The following is a 19,728-nucleotide window of genomic DNA, read 5'->3' as shown; positions in this document are numbered from 1 at the left end:
TCTTGACAGGTCGTGAGCAACTCGTAAGGTATTTGCTACGATGCAAAGAAGCTGGTGAATTGGTCAAGAAGAATAGACTGAAGCAAGTCCCGAGCCACAGCATAAGGCAGGTGAGGAATTGCCACAATTTGCGACGTTCAGCCCGGGCACCATGGGGCATGGTTGAGTGGTGTCAGGGAACGCGCTGTGACATTGACCAACGGTCATGTTGGGATTGTTGCTCCGTCGACTTCGGAAAGTCGAGTCACGGCCAATGTACGGAGCCTTCCGAGAGATTCCTGCAGTTTGCAGGACACGAAACACTTGATCACGTTGGCGCTTCACCCGGAGTGTGTGTCGGCTCCATTCGCCCTAAATCCGTCTGAAGTCGTGATTTGACGAGATCAGCCCGTCAGAACTTAAGAAACCGACTGAAAACACTAGATCAGTGTGCTTATCAACACCGGATAACCAAACAGTTGCACAAATCGCTTTGCACTATTGTTTTGGGGAAAATCTCAATCAGTTCCCTCGCAGGAGGCATAGGGTATGGAATCGCCACCCGTCCGAGCCGGATGTAGCTTTGCCGGTCCCGTCCGCTATGCCTTGCAGCCAAGACGGCAGCCTCCTACATATCTGCGGATCTCGACGTCCACCGAGTCCATTGGCTCAGCTTCCTGTTACCAAATGAGCAGGATGATAAAAGTTTATGTCTGCTTGAGAAATCTCAAAAAGAAAGAAAAACTCGTGTCTTTAACCAACCCCGACAGGTATAATTTGGGAGAAAACAGGTACAAATATCCGTAGAAACTGTACTTCCAGCCATTAATTGGTAGCTCAAATTGGTAAATAGTAAGCAGGGGATATTTGGAATATCCTCCATTTGTGCTGTAGTAGTTCACACCATCAGCAACACCTGAGCATACGTAATTGTCCTCAACTGATCGTGCATATGTATGCTTGACCCACACCCACCACACAGGCACCAGCTATATATCAACTCTCTATAGTTATAAAATTCCAGGAGATGAGATTTCTGTATTTCTCTCGACTTATACTTCATATAGTTTCACCTGATCTTATGAAGCCCAGCCTTTGATACGCAGGAATGAGCTGTACTGGCGCATTCATATCCGTTGGCACAATCCCAGCAGTCGAGCTAGATATACCCGTTTGGCACAAGCCAGTAATCATCACCTTCCGGAAGATCGACCAAGCTTGGCCATATACTGTACTCAGCGGCCTCATGTCAAATTCCGTGAAGGGACGTAAGACTGTTCCTGAAAATTTGGACCTGGCTACAGCTTGTCAGAGAACCGTCCAATATCTTAGTCCAGATGTTTTAATTTGTGACCACACCTTCGGATGAATTCAGAAGTATTCTCCGACCTAGACAAAAATGCCCCTCGTGTTTTGGATGCTCAAATTCCAACGTGGAGAACCTATCGAGATACGGGACGTCCTTTCATCGGGGAGCGCGGCCTCAACAAGTTCACGCAACGTCGATGATGCGAGGTCACTCTCTGTGGAAAAACTAGATTCAGTGGAAAGATCAATAATATGTAATTTTTGACTTGGTATTCGATATAATATGCATCGGTTCTATGCTCTCCATTTTGATGATCGAACTTTATGAGCGGCAATGCCTGCTTAAGATCGGGTGCATCGCCGCAGTACCAGAAAGCATGTAGGTCAGAATGAATAAATGAATCTTACTTTTAGAGTAAGAAGGATCATTAAAATCTGGTGCACCTATCGGAACCACGTGGCCTTGTTCATTGTTCTTCGCACGCACACTACAAGCTCTTTGCACTGCTACTTTCCTTGTCTTGCACTGAGACCTCGAAACATCTACCATGAGAATTTAGTTTACCACAACTTCGGAAGAATCCACGTGAAAGACTCTTGCCCTTTGAATTTGTGCCTAGATTGCAACGAATATACGATTCGAAAGTGTTCTTTTTACTTATATTAGTTGAACGCCTAGCCCCGGTGACTACAATTTCAACGACCTCCAGAGTCTTTGATTAATGGTGTATTCAAGGCTTCTACGGGAGTGAATGATGACGGAAACGCTTGGATGGTCGTGACTGAGGTTGCAACTCTGTTTCATCATCATCATTCTTGCGCTTTCTCGAAATGCTCACTTCTTTGTCCAACTTTTCGACAACTGATTCGACAGCTGACTCTATTGGTCTCACAGGAGTTGGCTGAATGATTTGTTTCTGAGAAGCCGAGACAAGCGGACCTACCTGGTCCCCAATAGGCGAGTCGCATCCAAAGAGGGAGCCGTCATCGTTGGATGCTGCCCCCTGATTTTGCAATTCGGCAAGAGGGATGGCATCGATGACACCCAGCAGAGCCTCCAATTCATTGTCTTCGGATGGCCCGGGATTCGAGGCTTCAGGACTAGCAGGCTGAGGAGAAAGGGTCACGTTGGGTGTATCAATTGCGGGAATGGCAACGCCTCGATTTTCGGCATCTCGCTGTTCAGCCTGGAGCTTGAGCAGCCTTGGCCGCATGTAAGCATTTATGTATTGAGAAATCTTATAACGTTGCTTACCGACGGCCAGTGAAATCTTCTTGACGGTTTGGTTCTGTTGGAACATCGCAAACACGAGTTGACGCTCACGGCGGGTGAGAAATGTAGGATGCGGCATACCTGGCTGTTCAACAAGGATCTCCTGCTCGTCAAACGGAAAGAGACCATCTTCATATTCACTAGACTCAGTGAATGGCTCGCTCAGGGGTGATTCTGTCTCGTATCTGATATCGTCCGGCCGCGATTTGATATACGTGTCGATGTAGATGCGTAGAAGAGAAGAATTTTTGCAAACAAGGTCAGCCAATTTGTGGATATCGGACTTGCCTCCCCAATATTCCGTAAAAACTGCACGGAACTGCTTCCCTGTGAGCCAGGTCGGAGACAGTCTAGCCCCTGGTACAGCATCAGGTGGATAAGAAGGAGGATTTTGCAGACGCTTGGAGATCTCGCCCTTGATGAAGGTTGGCCGAACCTCGATATTGGCCTTGCCTGGCATCACATCTAATGCGAGACCGCAAGCCTCATCGTTATCGTCCTGCGATGACTTCGTTTGATTGAAGGGGACATACTTTGAATACGCCTTCCCTTGTTGCATAGCATTCTCCTGCTGCTTGCGAAGAGCCGAGTGCAGATCGGGGTGCGCAATACAATTAGGGTTGGGGCAGCTATATGGAGTTCGTGGCCGGATTACATCCTCGAAGTAGAAAATCTTATGACCTGGGCCCTGCTGGAATTCGTAGGTGCATGTTGGCTGAATCCACCTCCCCACCGGCGTGGCACAAATGAAACATACTACAGATGTGTGATAGCACATTGTGAAAGTAACTAGGTCGTTTTCCGCCAGGGAAAGTTGGGTATAAGGAGTGATGTAAGGTTATCAGGGACTGGGCAGAAAGTAAATTAAATACTGCCTCCATCTGATCTCACACACGGCCCAGTGCCGTTCGTCTTTGTTGGTATCTGGCCTAAAGTCTTGAATACGATTGTCTGTCATAGCTTCCTTGCAACACTATCGTGGGCGCTTTGTCAAGAGGAAGACCCGAAATAGCAAGGAAACGGGCGACTAGAACAAAAGCCTCTTGTTATGTCGAGCCATCGACTGAAAGGGGGTTCCAGTAGATGGTTGAGTATTATAACGCAAAAGAATTAATGAAGCCACATCAAATATTTGTGCCTTGAACCAGGAGCTTCACCATTTGTATAGTTTTCCCGATATACATGAGACTCTCTTTTCATTCAACATTTGTATCTGTAGGCATGACCCGGCTCCGAAGGTACAGCAACTGCGATCGGGCACGATGCGGCAAACATGAACTCAACCTCTCTTTGTCCAGAAGTGGACGGAGCACTTCCCACCAATACCTTTGCCTGATCCCTCAGTGTCCTGTTCACCCAAAACTCACTGCCTGTGATGAGGAAGGAGAGCGGCTCTCATATATAGGACTCGACTCCGGATGACAAATCATTGTGTTCCAATCGTAGATGACGCCAATCTTGGAGCAGCCTCCTTTTACAAGTCTTTGTAATTGAACAATAGATGGTTAGCCTCCGGGTTGAACTGAGGCGTTTCTCACCCAACCCTGGAGCAGGATGATTAGTCGTGGAATTCAAAGTGACGGTCTCCCTGCGCTCTGACACGTTCCTCTTTTTTACCTGAACATTGAATGACCAACCACAAATGCGATGTATGGCGAATGACTGACTGGCTGTGCCTCCCTCACACACTCTTGCAGGCTAGCCTTGGTCCCCTCCCCCCCAACCTGGACTCCTCCGCATGCGCGCCCAGTCACAGCCTGGGATTGTGACGGATCCAATCAAGTCACAATTTTTGAACCAACATGTTGACTGAATCTTCCCCGACTGATGGTCACTGATACCACCCGGTGCGCCGCATTAGCCATGTTATAAAAGACTGTCAGCTTTTGACGGGGCCCAACATTTCTTAATGTGATTTCTACTCACAAAATCTACCGCCAGACAACATTTTTCGGAAACCATTACACAGTCATGGAAGGCAAGAGTCGTCCACCATCTATCAAGGAGAGACTTGCTTCGCTTAATGGTGCCTTCCCAATCGATGAAGCCGTGGTTGAAGGTATGGCGCACACCGGATATGAGAAAAAAGAATAAGAGAAACTGATGGATCACTCTGTGTTCAGCCTTGCCAGAGGGCTCTCAATTTCTATCTGTCGAGCACTTTGGCAACAGCGCTTGGACCGTTACCGGACGAGTTACTGCATGAAATGCTGCTGGAAACGAGACCAGTTATTTCCTAAAGGTTTTTACAATTCTCCTTCCAAAAGCCTCCAAGACCTTGTCCTGGGTATTCACTCACGCATGACTTCCTCACAACCTCCAGGTCGCCTTCGAAGATCACGGTATGATCATGTTAAGAGGAGAGTACGAGTCATCGAAGTTCATTTGGAACCTCATGAACGACTTTCTCCCCAAGCCATACGGATTCGGCAGGTATAAGGTCTCACACCCGCCAACGTATTTCTACCTGGCTGAATTTGTGAATATGAATGTCACCACAGCGCCTGATCCAGCAGAGTTCACCCAACGTCTTGCACAAATGCACAAGATGAGCAAGTCGCCGACGGGCAAATTCGGGTTTACGACGCAGACTTGCGATGGACAAATTGCTCATACTGTCGACTGGAAAGAGAAGTGGTCGGACTTCTACAGAGACCTCCTCATGGGGGTGTGTAAGAAAGACGTGGAGACCAATGGGCCATGGCCAGAGATGGAACTGGCAGCGAAGCAAGTGGCTGACGTTGTAATTCCGCGTCTCCTTGGACCGCTTCAAGAGAACGGGAGGACATTAAAGCCCTGTATAATCCATGGGGATCTCTGGGAAGGAAACATGGGAATCAACACGAAGACAGGCGATAGTTTACTCTTCGATGTGGGATCATACTTTGCTCACAACGAAATGGAGTTGGGCCATTGGCGGTGCGAATTCAGCACCGTGTTCCGAGATAAGGTTTACACGGAACACTACCTGCAGAATTACGCAGCTGCAGAGCCTGTGGATGAATTCGACGATCGAAATAGACTGTACAGTCTGAAAGGCGCCATTAATTACTCCGCCGGGCATCCTGGTTGCTCCTTAAGGAAGACGTGAGTACCGCTCAATCATCCTAGATGACAAAATACTTGCTGGATCACACCAGCCCGGTCATCCCGTTTACTCACAGACAAAATTTTGCAGTGCCTACAACAACATGTGCTATTTAATCGAGAAATATGCTCCTATCGACGGTATTGACCAATATGACCCTCACATCGATCCGTCAATCACGGGGGCCCGGATCACTCCTCATTCTTCTGAGGGTTTGATTTAGACAAAGCGGGTCAGACAGAAGTAGGAAAATGGTTATAAAGTTTTCTTTCGATTATGCTCAAAAGCCATGTGGGGATATCAGTCAGATTCTTTTACCTATAATGGCTCTTCATGTGGTGCCCGAACTGGAGACCATCTTTGAGCGAGAGTCCTCACTACTACCTAACGAGACTTTTTGTGAGGCTTGATTTTATGTAGACGCGGGTTTCTTTCTCCGGCCACAATTCGATGAGGAGTATGTACAGCAAAGGCTCTGCTGCTTTGGAGGGTTATTTTACGGTCGATGCCCAACACACTGGGCGGCAGCAATTGCATCTCGGGCCGCCGTCTATGACGTGCCTTCTATATTCCACATGCGCTTAATCGGCTCAGGTGATGGCGTTGTCAGGAACCTATTGCATTCCGTTGTCATAGAGATTAGCCCTTCTAGATTTTGATAAACATCGGTTATTGAACCAGCGCAGTGCTTTTCCTGCACCCTCCGGAGCTGTCTCGACTGAAGCGGCCCTTCGGCACCAACAGTGATCAGCCTACTCCGTACACGGAAGCACAGCGGCGATCGTTCCCCGCCCTGACCTTTGTGCACACTGCTGGCTCCCCGCCGGCAGCTTGAATTCTGAGCTTCCGTTCTTATGTTTGTGAACGAAAGACCCAGCAGAAAGTGTTGCAAGATGTCCGAGAATGTGTCTGCATCGCAGGAAGTGGCTGTTTTGGTCAACACTTCGGATGGTCCATCAGAGGACGAAGACTACTCCGTATTCTCGGATGCTTTACGCCTTTATCTCACATACCTCCTAGGCTTTGTTATCATCCTTTCAACCCTTACGGCAACCATCTACTTCCCGCTCATTCCGATGCTGAGTGCTCACTTCTCCGTTTCCATCCAAGCAATCAACCTCACAGTAACGCTCTATGCAGTCTGCCAAGCGATATCCCCTCCTCTTTTCGCATCTCTGGCTGACTGCTACGGCCGGCGTCCTGTACTGCTTCTACTGATCGGAATCTATGCCTGTGCAAGTCTGGGACTTGCGCTGAATCGCAGCTCCTATGGATTGCTCCTGGGGATGAGAGCGGTCCAGAGCATAGGCGGCTCCGCAACGCCGGCGATCGCATATGGGATCGTGGCTGATGTGGCGGTGGTATCGGAGCGAGGGAGAATGCTGGGGCCCATGCTCTCCTTCTGCAATGGCATCTCGGCCGTCGGACCAGTCATTGGCGGAGCCGTGGCTCAGAGCACCGGAGCCTACGTGTGGGTGTTCCTGGCGTTGCTTGCCGTGGCAGTCGTCTGTTTTCTCCTAACCGGCTTCACACTCCCTGAGACGGCGAGAGCAATCGTCGGCAATGGGTCCAGACCAGCCCATGGGCTTTCGAAGATGTGGACAACTAGTGGATGGGTCAAAACAAACAAGGCTACATCCAAACAGGTTAAAGAGGCGCCAGTTCCCATGCCGCCAAACACGTACACGCGCCCAAAGTGGACTCTAAAAGCAGCTGTCCATTCCTTGAGGATAATCCTATATTCCGATGCGGCTGCAATCTTGTGGATGATCGCATCGTCATACTCGGTCTATTACACCTTCCAAGTCGCAATTCCGGTGATATATGAGGAGATCTACCACTACAATGACTTTCAAATAGGATTGACCTTTTTGCCAGGCCTCTCCGGTATGACAATCGGCGGAATCGTGGCGGGAAAGCTCGTGGACAGGAACTTTGCCAAGATTGCACGGCGAGAGAACATTGCTCCTGACCGGAAGAAGACAGAAGACTTGAAAGAATTCCCAATCGAAGAAGCGAGGTACAGACACATCACGTACTTCATTGTGCTCGAAGTTGCACTGGTGATAGGGTACGGATGGGTGATTTTCCGTCGGCTCCATCCGGCCATACCTCTTGTGATACAATTCTTTGTCTGCGCGGCGTCCACCCTTCTAAGCCACACGGCGAGCGCGCTGCTTGTGGACGTCTTCCCAAATAGCTCGAGCACGTCCTACGCTTCCGGCCAGGTCATGAGGTGTGGTCTCAGCGCGGTGTCGGCAGCAGTATTGGACCCACTCATCAATGCTATCGGAAGAGGGTGGTATTTTACCATGTTTGGCCTGTTCGTTGGACTGAGTGGAATTGTCTCAGTGACTATAAGTAGGGGGAAAGGCATGAAATGGAGGCAGAAGCGTTGCCATTAGGCCGATGAAAGCATCCCCGATTTATTACATGATTGAGAACATCCAAATTCTCGATTCCAGATCCAAGGACCAGCTCCGTCGTCTCCTAATCATCGACTCGTTGCATTCCTGTAATGTGTGTTCTGGCCAGCAATGAGGGAGATACTTAGGTAGGATTTGAAGGCATATGGATCGTTCTGCTGTGATTCTGCATCACGCTGGCAATGCTGACAAGCTCGATTTCTAGTCCTTGTCAATCCCATGACGAAGGATCTCGATCTGCTTCTGGATCTCAATCCACAACATGTTTTTGTCCAGGTCGCCATCACCATCTTCACTGTCGAGAACATCGACCCATCCGTCTTCAAGTTCTTCAGGTTTGTCCTCTTTGCCCCGTGCGATGGCGAGAAGAGCAGCGACAAATGCCTCTTGCATGTAAGCAAAGCTGAAATCATTGGTGATTCCTGCAATGGCCACGCAAAGCTTGTCCGGAAACTCAATTTCCTTATTATCCTTTAGTTTGTTCTGCCAGAACTCACAGTACATGGTCCTCTCTTTCTTGTTCGGATTATCGAAAAGATATTTCCGGTCGAAGCGTGAGGGTCGTTGCTGAATGAGTGTTAGTTAAAGTTGTTGTTGTATTCTCAACGCAGATACGCAACTGCCACTCACAGAAATGCCAGGGTCAAGGCGGTCGAGGTGATTGGTGCTGCCGATCATGAATATGCCGTCGTTGGACTTGAGACCATCGACTTCGTTAAAGAAATAGCTCTTTACGTTGTCTGTGATAATGGTATCTAAATCCTCAAAGATGAGGTAACAGGGCGACATTGACCTGGCCTTATCGTAGATGGTCTTGATGGAATACTCAGGTCCCATATACGATTGGAGAGACCGTACGTATAAGGTGGGGATGGGGTTTTTGAGATTGTACAGCTGGTTCATCATTGCCTTGATAGAAATTGTCTTGCCATTTCCTGGAGGGCCATAAAAGATGAGGCCTCTCTTCCAGGGAACTTTGAGTTTCTCGTAATCACGTCGTGAATTGAAGAAGCGCATGTGGTCGTCAATGACAGCCTCCTTTCTCTCCGGGTCCATAATGACGCTGTCCCAGGAAGCATTGCGGATACTGTCGTAGAGATCCTTGCTCTTTTGCCAGTAGCCGCTGTCATAGACCCAGATCTCATCGTGCAGGTCGCTACTCCATTTGCCGGCAGCGAGGATGAGACCCTGCGTGAGTTGTTCGGAGACAGACAGGATGAATGTGAGCTGGCCTTGTGGGTAGGCTCCAATGAGGCCTTCCTTGGCGTCTACGATGTAGACGATGAATTCGTGGCCGTTCCATTTGTAGAGGAACTTGTCAAAGAGGATCTCGTGGAGCACCGACCCGCTCCCATCGCGCCGTGCAGGCGGGATGTAGGCAGTCAGGGCCAGGGATGAGGGCAGAGGTGCCGAAGATGGGTGAATGCTGGTGGATTGGCTGAGGTCAGAGTCGTGCTTGATATTGGCGGTAGGATCGTCAGGGAGAGGATTGATGGTGCCATTGCCAGAGTAGGCGAAGCCCAGGAGGTCGATTGGTAGGTATGGGTGGATGATTGAGCATTCGAGCGAGGGGTACTGCTTCTTGAGTGCGGCTGAAATTACATCAGTAGTGCTGAGTCTGGGGGCAGATGAGTGCTCAAAATATTGCTTGGTAGTGCTGTCTGGTGCCATTGTGAACGAGAGGTGCCGCTATTGATGCAGGTTGTCGACTGGCTATCTCTGCTGAAGAGACCAAGTGTTGAAGCGGTTGAGTGAAGTGAGGTGGACGATGGACAGGCCAACGTGCTTGCTCCCCCTTCCCTCCTGCCATCTTGGGACTGGGGTGTGCGGGTGCGGCTGCAAATGCAGATGCAGATACAGGCGCATGGCTGCCTACCGTTTTGTACACTTGTACCACGGGAGATCACACTACGTAGATCACAGTACGTAGATACAGTACGTAGATACGTGCGTACAAGTTGGGTAAAATGTGATCGAGACGGGAGGAACAGCCAAGTTCTGACTTGACTGGTAACGGGGCTCGTCAGCACTTGAAGTGATCCTTCGAGCTTGCATGAATCAAAGCTGGGGATTCCGTGTCGGTGTGCAGAGCAGCTATGGGTTTGGCCTGTTGCTGGTGATGATCGTCAATAACCTCGAGGCAGGCTGTGGATGAGTCGGATAGCCTTTCCCGCGAAGCCCTTGGGTTTTAGTCTTGTTACACTTGCATGTTGTCATCTTCACCTGCTTCTGCTTCTGCTTCTGCCTCTGAGTCTGCCTGCATAGTGCATAGCCTACCTACGTAACATAGTACAGCACAGGCAGGCTGACGTGGGTCGGCACCCCGTAGAGTAAGCACCTTGACCCGCATCCATGAGGCAGCCACCTGCCCGTATTTTTGAACGGTTTCAACCGTCCCGCCCGTCTGAATCTCCTTAAAGGGCTGAACTGGCTGAAATGGCTGAATGGACGGTCGGTCCTGCCTGTTGGTGAGACGGGACGGTGGCGGAGCAGCTATTTAGCGCTGGTGGGCAGGTGGCAGGTGGTAGACGGCAAAGCAGGCTCGACGCAGGCCCGACGCAGGCTCAGGGCCAGTCCCATCGGCCACCGAAGGATCGGGACGCCTGCACTGTCTTTGTCCTCTTGCAGGCAACACCCGCCAATCCCGCCGCTTTTGTGGGGTCTCGTCCTACCGTTTTCCTTTGACAACCACTTGCAGCGTGTCCAACCAAGCCCGAGGCCAAGTGCATGCGCATTTCGTGCTCCTCTCCTGAGTCTCATCGTACCTTTGTGCTGCAGCTCAAGCCCGGTCCGTCATGGCAGTGCTGCCTGGCCTGCTTGGGGCGTGTTGGCCTCAGAAACAGGAGGGAGGCAAGCTTTGGCTTTGGCTAAGTCTTTGGCGCGTCCACATCCGCACCCGCACCCACATCCACATCCACGCCGCCGGTTGACTCAACACGGCGGCACAGCATTTCGAGGCCAGCCATGTGTTTTTTGCTCAACTGAGCAGGCCAACCGCCGGCCAGCCCAGCTCAGCCCAGCCTATCTCATGCAGGCAAGCTTGCATGGGGCGCATATGCTTGATATATATAATACACGCTGCTTTCTTCCTGCTCGCTTACAGTTCACTCGTGGCTTGTCTCTCACATACCACTATCTCAAAGCAAGTGAAGTCGAGGCTCCCTGCTCTTGATCCCACCAAGAACCTGCCCAGCCTTAAGGGTCCACACCAACAAAGGCACCAACAGTTACCAACATCATTGACTGCCCCATCGATCCAGATCACTACTTCAAATCTCATCCACATGCCCTCTTCAAGCAGCACCTCCACTCATTCAAGCGACATGGCCGACGACAAGAAGGCCGCCGCCGCCGTTGCTACTGACGCCACAGTCAGCAAGCGCCCTAACAGATCATTCTCCCGGCGTGCAACCTCAAAACTGAAGTCCATCTTCTGCCTTCCCAATGAGTCCAAGGCCAGCCTGCCTTCTAGTGATGAGGCCGAGCAAGACCAAAAGAACAAGGATGAGAAGCCAGAAGACCAGACCATGAAAACAGAGTTCAAACACCTCGATCGAAAGTTCGATGATGAGGATCAGCCCTATTTCGTCGAGAGAAAAAAGGAGGATATCGAAAAAGCTGAGAAGAAGGATTGGTGGCAATTGTTTGCCTTCTGCATAGTTCGCCGCTACGACTCGGACGGCGACCTTGACGAGACCTATTTATACGTGAATCCCCAGCCCCTGTAAGCATTGCCTATCCCGCTCCCCCAAGAACGCCCAACACTAGGCTAACACATCAAAGGCGCCAACTGTTGAAAGACGTGATTGGAAATTATCCCGCCGACCCAATAGATGTCGACGATGTACAGATTCAAGCTCCTTACCACTCCCTATTTCACTACAGGAAAGAGCTCGAGGAGGTCGGTATCGCACGCTTCACAGAGAATGGAGACACTCATTCCCTCGAGCAACTCAAGCTCCTCCTAGGATGGATCAAGACAACCTTTGAGTTGGAGATCTCAGCCTATGAGAGGTGCATGTCCAGCGATCTCAAGGCCATCGCCTACGACAAGCTATGGACAATGTTTATGCCCGGTACAATCGTCTATGCGCAAGTCCAGAAGCAGCACCGTGCCTTCCGCGTTGTGGATTACTGGTACGATGACGACGACGAGGAAAATCCCGGCCTGAACCTGAAAAGCAACTTCGTCGACTACGACGGAGAGAAATTAGGCGTCAGGAGACTGGATTTGTTCATTCCCAAGTATGGCGGCACCAGAGAAATCAGAGACCAAGAGGTGAAGCCTCTAGGCCTGATGGAGGATACAGACGAGATCAAGGATAAGATGATTGCACGCGGCAGAAAGTTTGAGAAATACGCCGTCGGCCAGAACTTCCTCCAATACACCGGATTAGGGCTTAAGAGGGACCCACAATGCCCACGCAATTACATAAAATTCGACGCTACAGGTCGGGTCATGATTGACGTCAAGACGTACCACAGGCTGGATGCGAACGATTCAATCTGGGTCGTTGGCTTCGGGAAAGATCATGAGGAGGGCAAGTTGACCGAAGAGGACTGTCTACTTGCAAACCCTATGTGCAGGGGCTATTCCATGAACGCCAAGAAGTTCCTCGAGCTGTCTGTCGATAATTTGACGGAGATTGAATGGAACACCAGCTGCTTTGAGGATCTGGTCCTCGACGCTTCCACGAAGAAGACAGTCCAGGCTTTGGTATCAACACATTCCAAAAAGCCCGAGTCCTCTGACGGGAAGAATCAGGACGGCTTTGACGACATTGTCAAGGGCAAGGGCAAAGGTCTTGTTTGCGTTCTCCACGGTCCTCCTGGTGTTGGCAAAACGTTGACGGCAGAATGTGTTGCCGAGTACGTACAGCGCCCTCTGTTCATGGTGTCCTCCGGAGACCTGGGGGTCACAAGCGAGCAGCTGGACGTGCAACTCACTGAGATCATGGACATGACTTCTACGTGGAGAGCAGTCTTGTTGATCGATGAAGCCGACGTGTTTCTTGAGCAGCGGGCGTTGCATGATCTTCACAGAAACGCAATGGTGAGTGTATTTTTGCGAGTGCTGGAATACTATGCTGGTATTCTTTTCCTCACAACAAACCGTGTCTCAACATTCGACGACGCCTTCAAGAGCCGTATCCACATTCCGATCAGATACACAGATCTGGACCTCACATCACGCCTCAAGATCTGGCAGAACTTCTGCAAAAAGGTTCCTGGTGGAGTGGAGATCTCGCAGAAAGAATACGAGACACTGGCGGAGCACGAGTTGAACGGTCGGCAAATCAAGAACGTTATCAAGGCAGCGGAGAGCCTGGCGGCGTTCGACAAGGTCAAGCTTGACTTCAAGCAGCTACAACAAGTGACCAAGATCCAAGCTAGGTTTGAAAAGGACTTGGAGAGCTTTGGGGACATAGATTACACTGCCCCTGGTTCGGCCAAGAAGCATGCGCAGAGTAGACATTTCTACATGTAGTGCGGCATCTGACCGTATAGATGATAACCTTGCTTTTTCTCGCAATCCCAAACCTGCTGAACTATGACGCCGATACAATGCCCACAGTGATTCATATTAGCCCCAACCCCTGAGAAGAAAGAAGCAGAAGAACCCGCCATCTCGTCAGTAGGATCTGATGAGAGATTGCGGGACCACTTAGATCGTTCCAGACGCATCGGGAAGTGCGACCTAGAAGGGTCAAAGTTGACGCCATCACTCCCTGCGACATGTGAGCAGCGATCCGTGAGCAGAGCTATACTAGATAGACCCTCGTCGACCCCATGTGGCATCGGACTGCTGGCAAACCCAATTTGGACGTCTGAGCACAACCTCTAGATCGGCGAGCCGTCTTTTGACATGGCGCGCTAAACTCGATCGCGTCCTGCAGCGGCTATACGAACGCAATGTGATGGTGTTTTTCCTATTCCCGTCTTGGCGATGGTGCATCTGGGGAATATCGATTCTGGTACGCTAGATATCCAGCTGCAAGCCTATGCAGCGTGCCGGATCTCCAGGGGCTGATCATTTAAACACGCGAGGTAGCGCTCCCTTTTTGTCTTGCCCTGATCCGTCGGGGTTCCGGCCGTTCATCACCTAACTCTCTCGATGATCTCGAGTCTGTGACTCGATACAGTGGTCAACTGGGCTTCGAGCGTTCTCTATACTCGACCCAGAAGGAATATATCGGGCCATGAAGTTCACGTTATTACTGGGTGTGTCCTTCACGACACTGTTCTGGACATGTTGGGCGCAGACGAACCAGACTGCATTCCTCGATGCATTCGCCCACGTTCCAGTGTGTGCTGTGAGTGTAGACGGCCCCTCATCGACCCCATTAGAGAACTCGCTGCTGACGGGGTGATACCCAGCAACAATGCATCCTATCAAAAATACCAGAATCAGCATGTAAAACATTCAGCAATGCAACGTGCATATGTACAAACCAACGGCTCAAGGACCAGACCCAGGAATGCCTGGAGACGGCTTGCAGCGTGTCCGATATTCTCACCGTCGGCAGAGTTCAAGCCGATGCCTGCGATAGCCCCCTGCGGTCGATGAAAGCGCAGCTGATGGCTCCCCTGGCCATCGAGCTCTTGGGGATCCCGGCTGTGCTCCTCCGGCTGTACAGCCGTTGGAGATACACGGCCGGCTACGAGATCGATGACTGGATCATGGTCGCCTGTCTTCCGATCTTCATTGTCTTCGAGGTCATAGGTCATATATGTTCGTCCGCTCCCCTCCCATTTCACCAGACCACGTCAGACGGTGTGAGCGTAAACAGAGCTGACTTAATCATCATAGCTGGCCAGCTTGGTTTTGGCGTCGACGTTTGGATGGTTGAGCCGTCCGTCTTCTCATACGCCCTGAAGCTCTTCTACGTCGATGAGTCTTTTTACCTCGCCGTCCTCATCCTGACCAAGATCTCCATGCTGTTCTTCTACCTGCGCATCTTCCCGCAGCGGAAGTTCCGCTGGGCCTGCTACGGCGTGATGGGCTGGGTGGCAGGAAGCGGCGTCATCTTTATCTTTATGCAGATATTCCAGTGCGTGCCGGTACCGTTCGTGTGGGAAGGGTGGCTGGGCACCTTCGGCCAGCACCGGTGCCTCGACGTGCAGGCCCTCACGTACACGGCCGCTGGGTTCAGCATCTTGCAGGACCTCGTCATCCTCGTCATGCCGCTTCCTTTGCTCTGGAACGTCCACACGGGGCTGCGACAGCGCGTAGACATCGGCATCATGTTCAGCCTGGGCTTCTTCATCCTGCTCACGAGCTGCATCCGTCTCGGCTTCCTCGTCAAGTTCGCGAGCACCTACAACCCGTCGTGGGACTACGCGGGCCCGCTGATCTGGTCCGGCCTCGAGTGCGGCGTCTCCATGATCGTCACCAGCCTGCCGGCCATACGCACCCTGATGACGCGCAGGAAATCGTCCCTGGCCGGCTCGACCGCCGTCAAGCGCTCCGACTACGCGTCGGAGGGGTCGTCGCGGTGGGGGAGCAGGGCGAAGAAGAGCACCAACTGGTCGCTGTTCACCACCAAGGCCGGCACGCAGGTCCAGAACGAGAGCGAGGTCGAGCTGGGCGACAAGGTCCGCTCGCCGGAGTCGCTGAAGATGGACGCTGGGTCGGTTTCTGGCGTCGGCCAGAGGCAGTCCTCGTTTGAGTGAGGATAATTTCATTAGCGTGTTTGTTTCATGAAAAGAGCATCCGGCGACATTGTATATGTTTTCTTGTTCAGCGTTTCCAGGAAATCTTGTGTGTGAGTCCTTTCACGTCACGCAGGCGTACCATTGAGGTTTGTTTCAACCCCTGTAAATATCATGGTGTATTCTGGATTCAGATGTTTCCATGGCCTTCGATTCCATAGGTCAGCTGCAATCTGGTAATAACCTCTGCATGGTTCCAGCGAATTCATTGTCTTGTACTGTAGAGGTGTGATCTTCTTTTTATAGACATTGCTTTCTATTCGAGACTTTTAGGCCCTACAATTAGATCTGTCTGCTGTAACTCATTCGCATACTTCAATCAAGACCATAGATTCATATATGTGCTGGCGAGGTCTACAGCTTGTGATAGTCTTGTAATCATTGAGAAGCCGGGACAGGTTTCGCTGCCATGACTCGCTGAGGAATCGAGGCCGAAAACAAGGTGACGTCCTGGTGAATAGCAACTTGGAGCACGTACACTAGATCGTCTTATTCTTAGTCGAGGTGTTTGGTATGTCCCGTGAGCCGCACACCCGCAGATTATTCTCATTCATCAATCGTATGAGCCCGCAGATACACAGACAGATTTTTTAGAAGCCAGAGTCTTCTAAAGAGAACACTGCTGCCTATCTGCTCAGTATGCGCCGTAATTGGTCGCAATCGAGCTCAGCGCAGGACTGAGAAGTGGAAACGCAGTGCTACCAGTGGCATTGGCGTGCAAGTTTTTTGCCTTGCAAGGCTGCTCAGCCGTTATGTGGCTCAATACAAAGGTCTGGAGTTAGTTGCGAGTATGGTTTATCCATATCGTGTTCCAGCTTAGTCGCTTGTCCAGGACTGTTCACCTCGAAATGCCAGATTGTGAGCCAATAGTAACAGACTCGAAAGCTGTGTGAGATTAAGAATGTTTGTCCCACTTAAAATGGGGCCGAGGCACCGGCGCCGATGGATATGGGTGGTCCGCAAGCTCCGGCTCGCGCTTATCCTAATTTCATGCTGGCCTTCTAAACATCACCGCCTTCTCAGATACGCGGAAGAGTTTTAAAGATGCCTGTTGGAAAGCCAATCCTTTGTACCTGTTTTGATAGCTTGCGTGATATTTTGAACACTTACTTATCCACAGTCGTGATCGAATCTGCTCTACCCAACGGCTCGGCCTGGACATAAAAGCAGTCCTGGAGAAAGAAATCCATATATCAAAAACTTCAACGGACATAGAGACACGGCGGTAGACATGCATCGTCATCAAACGTCGCAACATTGAAGCACACGGTCAGGCCGGAAGCAGCAGAAATGCTTCCAGAGTAAAGAGTGTCTTGCAATCAATACTGTGATGATGGAGCCCGCCCCGAGGAACAAATAGGGGTTGGTTTTAAGGAGAGCCTGGGCAGACGTAATGGTATCAATTATGCCGAAGGAGAGCGTCTGATACGGCCTCCTGACTGCTGCTGGATCGCAGCCTGCAAATTGTCTGGTGCCGATGTCTTGTGGCTCCTACCTCGAATCCAGGGACCACCACTTGGTAGTTTCAACATCCACGACGAGCTTTTACGCTGCCAAATGCCAGCAGATCATCAGCCACAGGACGTGTGTAGGACCAGAGCAGCCGCACGCCGTACTCAACGAATATATAGCAAACGTAGTGATGCAGACGACGGAGACGAAAGCTGAGATGCATGAATTGCTGTGACAGAAAGTGATTTCGATCAGCGGTGGCGCAAAGTCTTGTCTTCATTGCAGCGGCAGGGCGCCGACTCAAGTGCCTTATTATATACGGCTTTGTGAGGAATCGATTCCAGTATAAAGTTATTATCCCGCATCGATCTACCTGTGTATTAGGGCCTGTCGCAGCGAATCAATATGCCCAGAGGCGTGACGTAGTGGAGAGCTCTCGCGATCAGCCTCCGCCTCCTTTTCTCCATCAATTTGTAACGCCATTGCGGCCCCTAAGTATTGACTTTTACAAGAACTGGTCAGATTGTCCTCGGCCAAGTCGTCCAGGGGGCTGTAATAACAACACGAGGCAGCCGAGGACGGGCGAGGTGTGGTTCGTTGGTAGCAGGGGCGATTTGATGGACCAAGAGCCTTGGCTCCTTGGAATTTGGCTGGGCAGTGGGCCCTTGGCACCCTGATCACCCTTTCCGGCGCCAAATTTCCTAGGCCAAGACCTGACCTAGTCGACAGCTTCTTGGCTGCCAGACCGGCGGCAGCCAAAGGATGGCCCATCATTGCCTTCTAATTTTACCTGGGAGCGTGGCGCGTCTCCTGAGTCAATGGGGAGAAAAGTATATCATCCCTTGCCGTTGGATTCCATTCACCAACGCTTCCGGTTTTCCGTTGTACAACCTTCAAAGCAACATTCCACTTTGTTCCGCCGGCGGTTAGTCTGTTAGCAAGCCTTATTGCTTCCGAACCGCGTTTCCACCTTTCCAACACTATTCATCGTCACTCGTTCCCGACTGGGTAGTTCCTTAATTCCAATTAGAAATCATGAAGACTGTATCCGTTCTGCTCCTTGCGGGCACCGCCATTGCAACACGAACCGGCCCTCTCCAGCCCAGACAGTCCAGCAGCAGCAGCAGCACGCCAGAGGTCACAGTCAAGGGAAATGGTAAGAAAAGGCCCATCCACAATAGTGAGAGTGAGAGCGAGGGAGGAACTATCGTAACTGACATCTCACGCAGCATTCTGGGCTGGTGATGAGCGTTTCTACATTCGTGGTGTGGCATATCAGCCAGGTGGTGCCGCAGACGCCGCGGACCCCTTGATCGATATCACAAGTCTCACAAGAGACGTTGAGAACTTCAAGGAGCTCGGCATCAACACCATCCGTGTGTACACCGTCGACAACTCGGAAAACCACGACGAGGGAATGAAGATTCTCGCCGATGCGGGCATCTACCTGGCCCTGGATGTGAACTCGCCCAAGTTCTCTCTCAACCGGGCTGACCCCTTCCTGTCGTACAACGAGAAGTACCTGCAGTCTGTCTTCGCGACTGTCGATGCTTTCGCCAACTACACCAACACCCTTCTTTTCTTCAGCGGCAATGAGGTGATCAACGACAAGAAGACCACTGGCACCGCTCCTTACATCCGCGCTGTCACCCGTGACATCAAGAACTACATCAACGCCCGCGGCTACCGTACCATCCCCACCGGATACTCCTCCGCCGATGTCTCCGAGAACATCGTTGAGCAGCTCGAGTACTTCGACTGCGGAGACGACAGCTCACGTGCCGACTTCTTCGCCTTCAACGACTACTCCTGGTGCGACCCCTCGGACTTCGTCAAGTCTGGCTGGAAGGCCAAGGTCGAGAAGTACACCGGCTACGGTATCCCCATGTTCCTGTCTGAGTACGGATGTATTGAAGATGAGCGTGCCTGGGGTGAGGTTGCCGCGCTGTACTCCACCAACATGACCACGGTCTTCTCTGGTGGCATTGCCTACGAGTACTCGGTCGAGCCCAACGGATACGGCATCGTCGAGATCAAGAACGGCGAGATCACCCCCAACGAGGACTTCGAGGAGCTGGCCACCGCCTTCAAGAACACGCCCAACCCCTCTGGCGGTGGTGAATACAACTCCGACACCACCGCATCTGAGTGCCCTGCTCAATCCGAGAACTGGGAGGTCGCTGACGAGCTGATCCCTGCTCCCCCCTCCGGTATCGAGGAGTACATGGACAACGGCGCTGGCACTGGCCCTGGTCTGTCGCAGGACGTGACCACCTCGCACTACGGCGGTGACACGTACTCCGAGTCCAACATCACCATGGATGGTGTTGTGGTCGCCTCCACTAGCAACGGCTCGTCTTCAAGCAGCGGCTCAAGCGGAAGCGGAAGCGGTAGCTCCTCCCAGAGCGGCGCGATTGGATCTGCTGCGCCTGGTCTGGTCCTGTCGATGGTGTCTTGCGTGTGCCTGGGATTGATTGTCTTCTTGTAAG

At 51.4% G+C, this 19,728-nt stretch overlaps 7 protein-coding genes across 7 annotated transcripts; 5 read left to right on the top strand and 2 right to left on the bottom strand.

The window, feature by feature from the left end:
• Positions 1 to 2,027: 2,027 nt before the first annotated feature.
• Positions 2,028 to 3,338, bottom strand: J7T55_002304 (uncharacterized protein; the record flags this gene model as incomplete). The annotated part of the gene is made up of 1 exon (XM_053132840.1): positions 2,028 to 3,338. One exon carries the CDS (start codon positions 3,336 to 3,338, stop codon positions 2,028 to 2,030), a length of 1,311 nt encoding a protein of 436 aa, XP_052989275.1.
• A 1,193-nt stretch (positions 3,339 to 4,531) lies between these two features.
• On the top strand, positions 4,532 to 5,871 carry J7T55_002303 (vegetative incompatibility protein 4; the record flags this gene model as incomplete). Its single annotated transcript, XM_053132839.1, has 4 exons — positions 4,532 to 4,619; positions 4,684 to 4,742; positions 4,884 to 5,647; positions 5,739 to 5,871. The coding sequence occupies 4 exons, from the start codon at positions 4,532 to 4,534 to the stop codon at positions 5,869 to 5,871; spliced, it is 1,044 nt and encodes a 347-aa protein (XP_052989274.1).
• A 670-nt stretch (positions 5,872 to 6,541) lies between these two features.
• Positions 6,542 to 8,053, top strand: J7T55_002302 (uncharacterized protein; the record flags this gene model as incomplete). The annotated part of the gene is made up of 1 exon (XM_053132838.1): positions 6,542 to 8,053. One exon carries the CDS (start codon positions 6,542 to 6,544, stop codon positions 8,051 to 8,053), a length of 1,512 nt encoding a protein of 503 aa, XP_052989273.1.
• Positions 8,054 to 8,275: 222 nt separating this feature from the next.
• Positions 8,276 to 9,745, bottom strand: J7T55_002301 (ATPase; the record flags this gene model as incomplete). The annotated part of the gene is made up of 2 exons (XM_053132836.1): positions 8,276 to 8,641; positions 8,705 to 9,745. The coding sequence occupies 2 exons, from the start codon at positions 9,743 to 9,745 to the stop codon at positions 8,276 to 8,278; spliced, it is 1,407 nt and encodes a 468-aa protein (XP_052989272.1).
• Positions 9,746 to 11,358: 1,613 nt separating this feature from the next.
• Positions 11,359 to 13,562, top strand: J7T55_002300 (p-loop containing nucleoside triphosphate hydrolase protein; the record flags this gene model as incomplete). The annotated part of the gene is made up of 2 exons (XM_053132835.1): positions 11,359 to 11,798; positions 11,858 to 13,562. 2 exons carry the CDS (start codon positions 11,359 to 11,361, stop codon positions 13,560 to 13,562), a joined length of 2,145 nt encoding a protein of 714 aa, XP_052989271.1.
• A 712-nt stretch (positions 13,563 to 14,274) lies between these two features.
• J7T55_002299 (uncharacterized protein) lies at positions 14,275 to 15,748 on the top strand (the record flags this gene model as incomplete). Its single annotated transcript, XM_053132834.1, has 3 exons — positions 14,275 to 14,388; positions 14,453 to 14,807; positions 14,886 to 15,748. 3 exons carry the CDS (start codon positions 14,275 to 14,277, stop codon positions 15,746 to 15,748), a joined length of 1,332 nt encoding a protein of 443 aa, XP_052989270.1.
• A 2,526-nt stretch (positions 15,749 to 18,274) lies between these two features.
• J7T55_002298 (uncharacterized protein) lies at positions 18,275 to 19,727 on the top strand (the record flags this gene model as incomplete). The annotated part of the gene is made up of 2 exons (XM_053132833.1): positions 18,275 to 18,395; positions 18,469 to 19,727. 2 exons carry the CDS (start codon positions 18,275 to 18,277, stop codon positions 19,725 to 19,727), a joined length of 1,380 nt encoding a protein of 459 aa, XP_052989269.1.
• Position 19,728: the final 1 nt, after the last annotated feature.

The sequence above is a fragment of the Diaporthe amygdali genome (genome assembly GCF_026229845.1).
Source record: "Diaporthe amygdali strain CAA958 chromosome Unknown NODE_33_length_508711_cov_65_296071, whole genome shotgun sequence".
Taxonomy (NCBI): domain Eukaryota; kingdom Fungi; phylum Ascomycota; class Sordariomycetes; order Diaporthales; family Diaporthaceae; genus Diaporthe; species Diaporthe amygdali.
Note: the sequence above shows the minus strand (reverse complement) of the source record. Positions and strands in the feature narration are given on the sequence as shown.